This window comes from Echeneis naucrates, chromosome 23 (assembly GCF_900963305.1).
Source record: "Echeneis naucrates chromosome 23, fEcheNa1.1, whole genome shotgun sequence".
NCBI lineage: Eukaryota > Metazoa > Chordata > Actinopteri > Carangiformes > Echeneidae > Echeneis > Echeneis naucrates.
Window position 1 is genome coordinate 15,068,669 of NC_042533.1, and position 14,726 is coordinate 15,083,394.

The 14,726-nt window shown below is 37.4% G+C and overlaps 1 protein-coding gene across 2 annotated transcripts in view; it reads left to right on the plus strand.

Moving 5' to 3' along the window:
- Positions 1-14,726, plus strand: part of arhgef39 (Rho guanine nucleotide exchange factor (GEF) 39) — a 65,349-nt gene that overhangs the window by 7,332 nt on the left and 43,291 nt on the right. For both annotated transcript variants that reach the window (XM_029495356.1, XM_029495357.1), the window contains exons 4-5: positions 6,344-6,464; positions 11,111-11,229. In XM_029495356.1, the coding sequence (XP_029351216.1) occupies positions 6,344-6,464; positions 11,111-11,229 (240 nt within the window). The remainder of the gene's footprint in view (positions 1-6,343; positions 6,465-11,110; positions 11,230-14,726) is intronic.

Sequence of the window (14,726 nt, forward strand, 5' to 3'; positions counted from 1 at the left end):
GTATTAGATTAATGGTTATGCAGATCTCATACATCATCATTATGAGCCCCACATTGAATCAGTGGTTGAAATGTAATGGCATGCACTCTATTTAAAAATGGTCCATGAAGAGACAATGTGTTAGTGCCAGTTGTATTTGCTACTGTTAAGTGATTGATTATAGACTATACCATATTTTTTTCCATTGTTTTCACTCTGATCTTAGGTACATGGACTGTCTGTTTAAAAGTGGAAAGACAAATTGGTTAAACAGTGGTGATAATTAACCCACAGAGATCATTATATTTTGATTTTGTCATTCATTCTCAACCAAGAAATATCAAGAATTTTGTATCGTGAATCCTGCTGCATTAACCAGACCCATGAAGGACTTCAAAGGACATGCTCTAAATGTATGTCAGTCTGGGGAAGAAATCAAGCCAACCCCACCCCACCCTACCAATTGTTAAAATGGCCAGAAAAAATAACCCTTTGTCGTTTTAGCCTCAAACACGTCAGGTTAGATATGAAGTTGCTTTGTACTCAGAGATAGGGAGATCCCTTATAAAACCCTGTGTGGCAGTGCAGCCAAGGGACAATTTTAAGATATGTTTTAGGCAGACCATTACAGCAACTGTTAAATATGAAACTGTTTTATATCATAGATATATCATAGATCATAGATCACTGTTTGGGTGAATTCAGTTGAAGCAGTTTTATAAATGTTCCAGTTTCTATCAAGTCTTAGAGATAAACACCCCTCTTCAAGGGCTGGGCGGCATGGAACAAAATCTATCACGATATTTCATATCAGTCGATATCGATAGTCAATATCTCATTATATCACAATATAAATCAAAGAACTATTTCTGTCAAGTTTAAAGGTTCCTTTCTACTCCTATGTGAGATGTGAAGATACCAAATTAATATTGGTTTAAACATTATTTATTTTTTGTAAGAAGTTAAACATATGAAATGTTCTACAGACCTTGTAGAACTGTATTTCAAATAAATAAAATGATTGCATCATTCATCAGATTCATTCAGATTTTTTGATTTCATCAGTAGACTAAAATCTTAATTACAGGAGATGTTACAGGAGAACATATCAACAACTAAATTATTTGGTCAATTACAGACACACACACACACAAAATAAATAAATAATTTAAATAATTTAAAGAAATGGGAATATAAAATAGAAAAGTCTCAATTCTGACCAGTCAAAAGCTCAACACAATTTGCAGTGAGACTACCGAATTCCTCGGATCTTTCTTCTCAACAATGTCCGTTGGGGTGTCTTCTTCAGGGACGCTGTCGCTCATGGTAACATTTTCTGTACGTATTTCACTCCCACTCCTAACGTACTGGTGGCCAAGACTAAGATATGTTTTCATTAGAGGATTTTTGCAGCAGGGCACAGATACTTTAATTGAGTTGTTCATCTTTGCAAAACAGCAACAAACTTAATTTTCAATGTCAGACATTTTGTGAGAACTATACTTGTCAGCTCTGCACACCCTAATAGTTCTTTCATCATACTGTTTCAGTGAATGCAGTGTGAGTATTTTCATTCGATCTTTCTGTCTTTATTTACTTAACTTCAGAGTGCACTGGAAATAGTGGTAATGAATTCTGCCTTCATTAAGCTTTTGGGAGTTGCATAAGAAAAGGATGCTTGATATATGCATCAGTCACAATGTTTAAACCAGTGACAGGTGAAGTGAATAATATTGATTATCTTGCTGTTGATTATCTTGCACAGTCCTGTCAAGTGATGGATACATTAGGCAGCAAGTGAGCAGTCAGATCTTAAAGTTGATGTTTTGAAAAAAGGAGAAATGAGCCAGCGTAAGGATCTGAACAGCTCTGATGAAGGCCAAATTGCAATCAAAAATTGCAGGATGTGGTTAGTACCATCCAAAAGAAAACTGTAAAACTGTTCAGAAGTGGTTTGAGGAACATGATGTTCAGAGTTAATGTTGACTGGGCCTCTTAATTTTTAGCATCTTTATCCAAATGGCCATCTGAAGGCAAGACAAGTTTGTTTATACTAGTGCTATCACAGTACTAAACTTTTGAACTTTATGCCCAGGAAAATTTCCAATGCTTGATATCATTTTCGATACCACAGGGATTACAAAAGACAAAAATTCAAAAGGCATAAAAAAAAAATTTGTATTAATTAAAAATAAAAAAATAACTATTTCAATACCAATATGTAATACTTTTTCTTAACAGAACCGCAAGACACTAGTCAACTAATCAATTATTGCAAAACAAAAAAATAAAATTGCAACATGGCAACAATATTTTAAAGTGTTTGTGTTTAGTTGCAGGTAAACATTTCTCAGCTTCACTCTGCAACTAGTACCTATAATATTGGTAACAAATGTCAATGTAAACCTATTAAATTTATTGTCTATTAACATTATAGATGGGCATGACTAATTGTTGTTGTTTTAACACTAAAGCTAGCCTTTAACCGGTAGCTAAAGACCACTAGTCACTAGCCACTTTATGGTCAATAATAAAATGGCAAATATTAATGCGGGCCATTGGGCCCATCAATAATGCATATATTACATAAATGATTGTGAAAATGGTTTTACTGACCTATTGAAATTTCTCATGAAGGCCAGGTTGGCGATCATAATGATGCTTCTTTGCCACCACTTTTTAGCATGGCCTATGGACACTTAGTTATCATTAATATTGTGTCCAGATACAGAATTTTAGTATTGATACTTATTTGAGTAGCAATACTTGCATAGTCCTTCACTATGAGTTTTGACCACATAAGACTTTTACACATGCCTAATTTATACAGTCACAGTCAGTCTATCCATTATTCTCACTGCTTATCAAGGGATTGACCATTTATGAGCCCAGCTGACTGTCAGGGCTGAGCTTTACCAATAAAATAGATTAACATCAAATTTATTTAAAAATGCACTTCTTTGGCTATGATGTCATATAACTAAGATAGTGACAACGAAATAACAAATTTCATGGGTGATGCATCACGGATGGGTTGTCACTTAATGCCAAGCCTGTGGTCTGTACAAACACTTGATTGAAACCCAACTTAGATGGTTTGGATTGAGTTTGGACCACGTAGTGAAGGAAAAGCAGCCAACGAGTGCTCAACGCCCAAACCCTCTCAGCACTGGTTGAAGACCATTCCATGTGCAACCTGGAAGCTGGTTGAGGGAATTCTGGGATGGTGCAAAGCTGGCATCAAAGCCAAGTGAGCCTAATTTCAGTTAAAATTTTTAGTCAAAAATTTTTAACATTTGTTTTTATTTACACTTCTGTTGTTCACTATATGATTCATTATGTGTTATTCAATATATTTGAAGGCCTTCTATATTTAAATAATAGAAATATAGCAGTGGTCCAGAATGTAGCAGCCCAACTGGCCTTGAGTCAGCCTCAAGGAAAATGTCATTGCACTCATCAACCTACACTTATTCCTCATGCTCTCCTGAATCAAGTAAATAAGTCACTAATGTTGGCTTCAGAGAGACTTCTGGGTCAGCTAAATCCACCTGAAATCAATCCTCCAGCTTCTTCTTAGCCACTGTGTTCCTCAAATATTGCCATCTGGCATTGACACCACTGTAAACTAGACCATCTCAGTTCAGATTGTTCTGGTCTATGGTTCCCTGAAATTTGGACAAGCTCCTGAATCCTTTTGAAGCAGGGATGTCCCTCTGTCTTCAAGTAGCTCTTGAAATCTCTTTGGAGAGCACCTCCTTAACTTAACATGTTCAGTGGGTACCTTTGTTGCATTTGCTTGTGGGAGCGTGCGTGCGTGTGTGTGTGTGTAATATGCACATGCTTATTTCTACTTCTATTGTGGAGAACGGAGAGCATGCAACAGAGGGAGCTACCCAATTATACACTGCAACTCACTTGGCTGGCAGGAATCAGCAAATTGAAGGAGCTGACAGTTGATCCAGTAAGGAGCATACAACTAGTAATGGTTTTGACAAGGTTGCAATAAGTCTGGATGGGGTCTGAGAGGTAGTTCTGACATGGAGTGACAAGAAACTGTGTGTGGTGAAGCATATCATACAGTTTGCTCAGAGCAACAAAACACTGCTTTATTACTTTGTTTCCTATTAGTGATTTGTGATCGTGTTTATTTTTCATTAATTAGTAATTCATGTTTAGCGGAAGCTCACACTGTGTCATAACAATTAGTATTCCTCTGTTCAAGCCTCCCCCAAATGAAGGCGTCTCGCCCTGAATTGTTCGGTCAAGGTTGTATCCACCCCAGATGTCACAACTGCTCGGAATTAATGTGGATTAACGTGACACACGCAGAATTCTAATGTTATCTCCATCCTTCTGCTGATGGCCAGACAATTTAATTGCTGTGAAAAAAGTATAAAAATGTAATCCATAATTTCATATTTATCATAATAGCCTCTGGCAGTGTGACGGGAGGCGGGGGGGGGACGGAAACACAGTTTTTCCCGCCCTTTGCCCTCGTTAGAACTCTCTTGGCTGCTCCTGCATCTCCTGATTATGAACAGAGGCTACCTTGGCACGCAACTTCATTAAAATCTATTTAAATCAACTTCAGCAGCAAAGTACTCCTTTTTACAGCATGCACGAACAGAAGTCTCAGGGAGCATCATTAGTGAGTAGGACTTTGTGTGTGTGTGTGTGTGTGTTTGTGTGTGGTACATCCTCTAAGTTTGGATAACAAGATCCTTCACAAGTGTCAACACCCCCAACCAATTGCGTCCGTGTTACTGTAATGTGCCTGACAGGCTGAACGATTGCTTTGCCTCTGCCTTGATCTAGTTGTTTTGTTCCTGAGTTCAGCAGGCATGTTCACACTACAAAGTGGCCCTGGGTGCCCTGAAGACAGACCCACCATCTGGGTCCCAGTAAATATGTCACCCATAGGGAGAGGCCTTCAAATGACATTACAGAGCCCCACTTGATAAAGCTTGTATTAACAGGGAAGCAATCCTGTGAACTTTGTTCAACCTCCGCACTTTCTCTAAACATGTATGCCTCTGCTGAAAATTATGTTTTTAAGATGTGATTATTTGAGCTCCTGGTTTTCCCTTATGTAGAGCAGCAGCAGTTGATTCTCAGACAGTACTGTGCACTAACTTATCCACTGTGTATCTGGTTTCTGTTTTATGACAGAATTATGGTCCTATATTTAACACCGCACCCATGTTTTATCTGAAGTGTTAATACTCATGAGAAAATGTAATTTTAATTTTAAGTACCGAAGCAGCACTGTGGCATAGTGGTTAGTGCTGTTGCCTGTTGAGCTTCCAGTTCTGCTCGACCATGCATGTTCAATTGGAATCTGAGGAAGACTTGAATCTTGACAGTCTCAAGTTAAAAAGTTTGTTGCATGAGAAGTAGCAACACAGCTATGATTTCTATCCCTGTATCACAGAGAACAGCCTTCATCAGGTGTAGTTATTCTTCACTGAGACAAGTGCATGGGCTGGGCCACATGAATCAGTCGTGTACAGTGGAGTATGGAGTATTTAACCTTCCAATAGAGTCTGCACTATTCTGCAATGAGCAGGAAACAAAATATATATTCACTGGTAGTAGACAAAATATATTCACATGCCCCACAACAAGACGATTGTGGGTTTCCTCCCACCATCCAAAAACATGCATGTTTTGGTAAATTGTTCACTCTGAATTGTCTATAGGTCCGAGTGTGAGTGTGTTGCTCATCTCTGTCTGTCTTGGAGCTTGGCTGGGGATAGTCACTGCTTTGTTGTGACATCAAAAAGTTCCAGAAGTCCTGACAGCTTTTAAAGCTCAGTTTCTGAATACATGCTTCAAGCGTTTCTCTGTGGACCTTTAATACTTTAACAATATTAATAGAGCTCCTTTATAATCTGTGAACATGTGGAGGTCTAACTTTAGACATTATGGACTTTGAACAGCCAAAGTGGCTTTTCTCTAGCTTTTCAGACTGACATGTCAGACACTGACATAAGCCAATCACCTCGTAATTTATTGAGCTTTAAGACAAAGTTTCACAGTGATGCATGTCTTTTGGTGAAAACCACAATCAATCATGCAGAAAGCATGTTTATCAACAGCTAAGACTAATTTATTTATTTTTATTTTTATTGTCAACTCGCACAATTAATGTTAATTAGCTGCAGTTGAGTTGTCACCTGCCATTATACGCAATGTTTCATTTCTCACTACATGTTTCGACACAGCTAAAGATCTCAGCTCTTTAGATCTGAAACTTCTCAATTTGTGGCATTTTTAGAATTAAAAAGATGAAATAAAATCTTTTTCAGTATACTATTCTTGTGTGTCTTTAGTTCTAACTTTTCTTTTCCTTTTTCATCAGATCTCTTTTGGTCCACTTGGAAAATGGCTACTTTGGCCAGGGATTCGACCAATTCTGTCCACATCTGCAACACTACCATATATATGTGGATAATATCTACAATGCAACCAAAATGCTTGGGGTAGGCACACACTGGTTCAACATGGTTTTTATGTCTGTGTCCGACATGAGCATTTTATTGTATTAAATTTTATTAGATTTTAATAACCCCCAATAGGGAAATAGGTTAGTGCATTCTTGAGATATAGAGCTTAATAGACATGTGACAATTATAGATGTGGTCATTCAGACACAATCAGTTTCCTGATTTTTATCAGTGATGCAGGTAACACCATGGCAATGCTTTCATGTATAGTATATGTACTTTTGTGTATGTATTCAGGGCCCTTCTGTTTTTGCACACTTCTTTGTGTTGTCAAATTAATTAGAAATAGGAAAAAAATGCCCAATCATGTAAAAGCAATAATACTCAAATTGTATTTATTCATTTATTTCATTTTTATTAAATCTCTATTCAATATTTTTTTCTTAGTTTTAGCAGAAAATTAATCAATTTTGTTCAGTCTTGTACCAAACAAACATGTTGCCTTTTATTCCTTGACATGTCACTGGTTACACCGGTTCTTCCCACAGTGCTGATTGTCTTTAAATCAAAATTATAAGTACATATTTTGAATCATTTGCAGACTTTGCTTTTTTTTGGGTAAGCCAGACAAAAGGGCGTAAAAATAGTCCAATCATGATGTCACAAATGCATGGATCAGAACCTCAGTGTCCTTAAATGATAAAGCAGGTCTGATCCTAGCAATTGCACCTTTAAACTGGAGTGTTGCAAAGATGTGACGGAAGCGTTTTGCCTGAGTAAATGTCCTGATTATATTTTTGAATACAACCTACTGTTGGCAAACAAAATAATTTCTTTTTTCTCCATGTTAACCATTATTAGAAACAGCTGGAACTACAGGGTTTATATATCATAGAGAGAATGAATCTTTGTATCAGGTACTTACTGCTTCCCACCTGTTACAGTGTGTGGTTGTAAATCCTGATAAGACATGTAATGATTATTGAAATGCTTGTTGCGGATGTCTACAACAGTAAATACACACTGTGGGTCACTCACTGTGTAGTTGACTCTTTAAAGTTTCCGATTTACAACTTCACTCTGCCACAGTCTCGCCTCTGAATAATAATTCTTTATTCTCACATTGTGCCTAACCCTAACCTTAACCCTGACTTACACCCTGCCTGTTTACCTTGTCTGACTCAACCCGCAACAGGCATAATGACCAGCTATACAGCTGTATGTGAGCAGCACACACACATACTGGACAAACGACACACACAGAGCACAGCTGGCATTTAAAGTCAAGTGACAAACACTGAAGTTTTCAAAGCTGTGAAATGGCACAGAGCTCTCCTCAGGTCCATTTAAATACAGCAGCAGTGTTTATTTTGATGACTGACGTGAATGACAAGATAAGACTTTTTGTCATCCAAATGTTGACAAATACTCAAGTTGACACAATGTGCAAATGCATATTTAATGGCAGGTACAGACTTCCTCCCTGCCTCTGCCTGCATTTATTCCCACCACTGACAGCCAGATGATTTTTGGGTTCGTCATGTAGAGTCTGCAGTGAGAAGTGACATGGGATGTAGTCCCTAGTTGTAACATGGCCATCATCCCCTAAATGTATATATAGGTGTGTGTGTGTATGTTGGTCCAAAGCACATATATATTTACACAAGTCTCTGTCTATTGAATAAATAAACCATGCACACGTAATTTTATGTTGTTCTAAAATCAAGCCAGAGAAATATGTGATTTTATGTATTGTATTAGTCTGATTCATGGCAGTCTATGACATCATGGTCATGCGCCAGTTTTGTGGCTCTAAAATTTTTTTTGGTTAGGACTGGGGATAAAAATAAGCTCAAAATTGACCTTAATCCTGTTTTGGCCCACTTTTCACACCATAGTGGTTTTCTAAATTCAACTTGTGCCTTTCAAACTGCAAGACAACAAATGGTGCTCTTCATGTGACATGAAAATGAGTCACTTACTTAAACACTGTCATTGAAGACAGCACAAATCATGGCCAATTTCTAGTAAAACTTGATATTGCTTCAGTGGATTCTATATGGATTAACCTGGTCTTCAGCCTTAATTCCGTGATTTCATGTTTGATAGTTAACAGGCTGCTGACAACAGGAGGTATTTAGCTTAATCCCAGAACAGGCTAATTGTTAGCTAAGAGTCAGCTTCATCCACATTTACTCTCCATCAGCTGTTCATTTCGGATGTACATGGTAAAACATGAACTGTGACTGATAAAGCAAGACAGTGTTGGAAAGCAATCCATTAAACTTTCACCCAATGACACTGGAAAACAGACAATTCAATTATATTTTTTCCGAGTTATTTAAATGATTGAAAAGCACACATCGCTCAAGACTAGTCAGTAGGCTTTATGGTCACTTTTAGACCGTTAGATAAACTTTAACTATATTACAAAATTGAATATACTGACTGAGGACTCAGGGTTCCTTGTGTGGCCCACCGTTTGACTGGCTTAGAGGTTAAGCATTTTATTGGTGTGCATCACAACCACTTGACTGTTGGTTCAGCCTTGTACTTTAGTCTATTCCCTATGGAGAGAATGACTGTGAATAATTCAGCTGTCTGTACAGAGACCCTGAACATCATAGAGGTCTCAATTTTCTTTTTTCTTTTCTTTTTTTTTTTTTTTTTTTACAGTTCCATGTCTACAGAAAGGCATCCGTTACTCACAAATTTTTCAAGCAACATAGCTTTTTTTATCATGGCCTTTACAAGTTTTAATCCCCAAGTCTGTTTGCCATGTGGAGGAGTGCATATCTCTGGCTCCTGGTAAAAACCTCCCTTGATGTTTGGTTTATAAGCCAGAAGTTAGCTATTTCGTCTAACACTTTCCAGTTTCTAAATACTAACTGCTGCCAGTGGTTTAAATGATTGTAATCACAATTCAGTTTTGTTGGGAGGAGACCTCTGTGGATATAATTCAACTCAAAGTGAAAACCTCCTGAACCTGAAGTGGAAAAAACCCCTCTTGAACCACTGACACTGAAGAATCAAACTGGGAAGAAGTGGATAGAAATTGTGGCAAAGACAACAACTCCCATGATCCTGCAGTATTTTATAACATCAGCAGAGAATTACATACTTGCATTAAACCATGACCCATGATTTTTACTTTTTTTTTTTTTGCTGATCTTCCCTGGAAACCACTGGACACTTGAACATATTTTTGGACTCTTGTGCACACAGCATAAGATATTCCCAAATATTTTCAGAAATGTTCAACTTAGGAGGCCGAAAGGTGCAATTTGAAAAGCATCAGCTTGTATTAGGACTGGCTGATATCAAAAATTCATATCGCGGTATAAGTTGAATCCCTTCATGGTAACGGTATATATATCGCGATAAACTTAAAATAAAAATTATATGGAAGTATTTCTGAATGGGTTATATAGTCCCTTAGCAGAGCTAAATTGATTTAAAAAAATAAATAAATAAAACAACAACAAGAAAACCCCCCCATAACAGATATAAAGTAATTTTGAGAACATTTCTTGCGCAGAGCTCAAAACTAAGCAAACTTAGCACTCACATACAAAATAGTGCAAACGAACACAAATAACATTGCTGATATTTTAAATAAAAACAGAGCAACAGGTTGTTTTTTTTATAATGCAAAAGAATGTCAACAACAATTGTACACAAGAACACAAAAATATAGTGGATATTGTAAACAGTACTTCAAATAAAAGTATTGTGAATCAAGGATTTTAATCATGTCTTGAAATCCGTTGCGTTCCACTGTTTGGAGAGGGACCATGTCTTTGCATAAGTGTATCCTAATGGCTTTTGTAATGTCAGTCCAACGCTTACTCTTTTTACCATAGGGAGTACTCGAGAAAGCTTGCACAATAGAGGTCTGCAGTTGGGTAGTAGGCAAAATTTTTTCTTCCCTCCTCTGTTCCAAGACTGACTGGGCATTTGAGTTGAGTGCATCCTCTGGCTCTCCTCATACTCGAGGACATGTTTTGCTTTTAGATGGTAGAACAAATTGCTTGTGTTATCTTTGTTTGCAGCCACTGTCACTCGACACATCTTGTAAATGACATTTTTCTGCTCACTATCTGACTTTTTAAATCCGACCCAAGTCCAAATCACTGCAGTAGCACCTGCTCTGCGGTCTCTGTGCTTGAAGCCATTGTCACACTGAGGCAGATACGATGATGTCATCAACAAGCGTTATCGCGATTGGTCGGTAGAATCCAAATCTCTACTGTTTAACATTTAAAACATTATTCTGCATATTTTTATATAATTCTAAAAATCACACACTTCTTGATCCCCCACAAAAATCATACTCTTTTGGGCATGATTCAGCAGCTGACTTGCAATACCTTCGTGCCGCAGCCCACAGGTTGGGAATTACTGGTCTATCTCATTTACTGCACACCCCTAGCTTGTATGTCTTGCAGTCGTCTCATGGCGGCTTTTGGGGGTTTCCTTGGACCATTGTTTTGCTGTTGACCCAGTCTCTCTTAGTTGTAGATGTGCTAATCAGAGCTTTTGTTCCAAAAGTAATGAACAGCCCAGGAAAGCTTGCATCACACCTCAGAGCATGTCACTAAGTAAAGCACAACTGTCTTGTCAGAGTTTATTGCTATTTTGGCTCTGACAATAACATCACAGTGTCTTGTGTGTTACTGTAGATCCAGCTGAAGAAAAACAAGGCATTCAGACGTTTTAAGAAACTCCAGGAGGCACGGCCTGAATTCAACAACCAGACACTGGAGAAGTTACTGCAACTTCCCATTCTGAGGATTGATCAGTAAGTCTGTCTTCTTCCTAATATGCGCATGACATACGTAGAGCTAGAGGTTACTTTTCCATTTTTCAGCCTGTAGAAACCATGATGCGAGTTCTACAGTAAGACAGTACAGTACAAAACAGAAGCAGTTCTCCTTGTCTCCTGATTTTGAATGTATGCTGTTTGTAGGCCTGAAAAAAATTATTACTATATTTCAACAGGACCTCTTTTAATGTTTAATGCTGATGTAATTGTAATACATATCATTTTATTTGGTTTTTATTAGATTTATAATCCAGCCCATTCATTCAATCAGAGACTGTTCTACTTTCGTGTGGAGTTTTTATTACACATACATTCATAAGAGTTTTAAAAACTTCAAAAACAGCACAGATTCTACATTTATCAGCAAGAAAGGATGAACAGAAAGACACGTAATAATTCACTGGTCATATTAATGCTACGTGAAGCAGTGAGTTTTTATTTAAGTGAAAATATCCATCCATCTTCTACCGCTTTTCTGTTTCCGGGTCGTGGGGGGTGCTGGAGCCAATCCCATCTTACTCTTGGCGGGTTACACCCTGGACTGGTTGCTAGTCAATTGCAGGACCAACACACAGAGACAAACAAGCACTCACAGTCAGACCTACGAGCAATTTAGAGTCACCAGTTAACCTAGACATGCATGTCATTGGACGGAGGGAGGAAACCTACGCAGGCAGGGGGAGAACATGCAAACTCTGCACAGAAAGGCCCCAGGCCGGGAACCCAACCCGCGACCATGAATGAAAATATATCAGCATAAAATAGAAATTATTAGATTTTCCTTTTAACCAATTTAAAATTTTTGCTTATTCCCAGGGTATCTGTGGATTAATTACGAAAAATCACATTTTCTTTGTATTGTTGTAATAGAAAGATACATAACAGGAGGCAGACATATGCATAATTTTTAACCTATGACGAATCCAAATGAAGCGCCATCGCAGTTTTTTTTTTTTTTTTTTTTTTTTTTTCCCCCCCAAGTTTTTGGGCTGTATTAACCATGTGAAGCAGTTCTCATCAATGTGTCTTGATTGGGAATTGAGGAAAATGATTTAAATAACTTTTCATATTATTTTCAAAGTGTAATAGGCCTGAGGGAGCACAATATCATTTCAGAAATATAGTTTGACTTAAATTTGAAATGTAAAATATTTAAATTCCATTTAACACAAGCTGCTAATTGCTTTTGACTTGTCTAACGGTTAGACAGCAAGTTAAGGGTGCAGCCAAGGGCCAAAATAGCAGCACACAATTAATATGATTTAAAAAAAAAAAAAAAAAAAAAAAAGCCTCATATTGATCACAGAAAACGGACTTTATTTGACTTTTTTGCTGTTGTTAAACGAAAGACAAACCATCCTCTATGGAAACTTAAATTCAGTAAAACCAGATCAGCACTCAATATGCAATCTGTTTTCTATTCAAAATGGGGGCTCGCTTCACTGTAATCAAATTAAGGCATGATGTTATTAGGTTTTATGTCTGTGCCTCAGACCAAACCAACAGCTACACTGGACAAAGCTTCCTAAGCTTTTTGAAGCTGGGACTCATTTCTATTAGAGAACGGTTGCATCCCTCCCTGATCACAGATTAATTCCAAGCCCTTCAGTCCAATAGATATGAAACTTCAATTTATTTCAGCAAATTTCTTAAACTACTCTTTGATTGTTTTTTGTATGGGTGTCACAAATTACCATTTCGAAACAAAAAATCTGTTTTGATTTCAAAGATACGAGTGCATTGGTACATGAACCCGTGGATTGATCTGAATGTAGCAGGAACCGGCCAATGACCCAATTACAAAGTTATAAATCGGTTTTATGTTGTTGCTGTGTTGCTGAATCCTCCGTCTGCTCAGTGTCTGCATGTCTCTCTCATACACACACCCATAAAACTCTTACATTGTAACTCTGACCACTGTTTGTGAAGGAAACACAAAATGTCCAACAGGATTTAAAACGCACTATTGTGTTTTCATTGTGAGAGTGGCTTTGTAAAGTTCTTAAAATACAAATTGTTACACTTATAAACATGGCATGTTTTATAAGTGTAACATGTAAAAAAATGCTTATTCCCTGGTCTCTGATAAAAATATTAGATGGCCAGATATGCCACATTTATTAGTTATTTATTGGTATTGACTTGTTAATAAATTTTGTAAATAGATTCTATATTTTAAACATGTAACTGTATCAGATTGTATCATATCCCATCAACTGAATTATCTAATTTAAAAATTGTATGGTCCCTGAATCGTATCGTACCCCATGTATCTAGATACATATCAGAATGTCTTTTTTGGAGTGATACAAAACTCCTAGTATATTGTTATCCGATGTATTGAGATAAAAATGGCTTGGCCCAACTCCTTTTCTTCGCCCTCACAATCAGACATTTCTATCAATATTAACCCCTTTGATACCAAGGATTTCTATTGTGCACCTGGACCTTTTGCTTATTTTAACCATAAATGTGCCAGAAAGTGTCCTGTCAGTAAGTCTTTTTCCCCACTTAGAAACTTCAATATCCGGCAGTTTACCGTATGTCAAAATAATGTATTAACAGTTAACAATGAAGGAACGGATTCAGCAAATTCTGGCAACAGCACAAGTGGAATTACTTTAACGACCCAAAATTGGCTGTGAAGCGTGAACTTCTCAGCTTTCAGAAACTGCTGGCAAGTCTCAGAGCAATTTGCGAACTTGCAGAAATTCGAAGTACAGTGGCTGACGGTGATTACACTCGGTTTAGAAGGGTTAATATCCACAGTAAATATAGATCCTAGGTCTATGAATGATGCCAATGCTGATGAGCCTTAAACATTAGCATTCTGTGGATTGAATGAGCATTAGAGGGCAGCTCCACTGTTTGTAAAAGCAAGTCAGAATGTATTGAAGTCTATGTGAAAATGGCCCTACTGCTCACTTGATTTATTAGCCTAGTCAATGGCTTCAGCATGAACTGTAAAGTAGGGTATGCCTTAAGGGCAGTGCTACGGTTTGAGAGACTGTGCCGCACATGGCACAATTTAAGAGTCAATGGTGATGACAGTGGTGATGCCATTTTTGCTGGGGTTTTGGGTCACCAAAAAAGTGTGCTCCCCTAAATCTGGAAAAATGATTCGGAATTTGTTGCATCTATGAAGCACCGTATTGGTTGATTGCATCATTATTGTGCAGGTCCTGCAATTTAAATACTGCACATATACATAATTTATGCCATTGATCTGTGTTTTATTTGGTGTTTCGTGAGATTGAGAAGATTGTGGTTCAGAAGTTGTTTAGTTTGTTTCCTTTTCATAAATACGGACCAACATTTTCAAAGTACAATTATTGATGTATCTATGATAAATGAGCATTTTAAAATGGGCAGAGAAGAAGAACTGCTGTTTAAATTATATTGTCTGTAACCTAATTGTTTGCACAACTTTAACTAGCCCTGCTGATATTCCAGCTGCTGCTGTACCAACATAC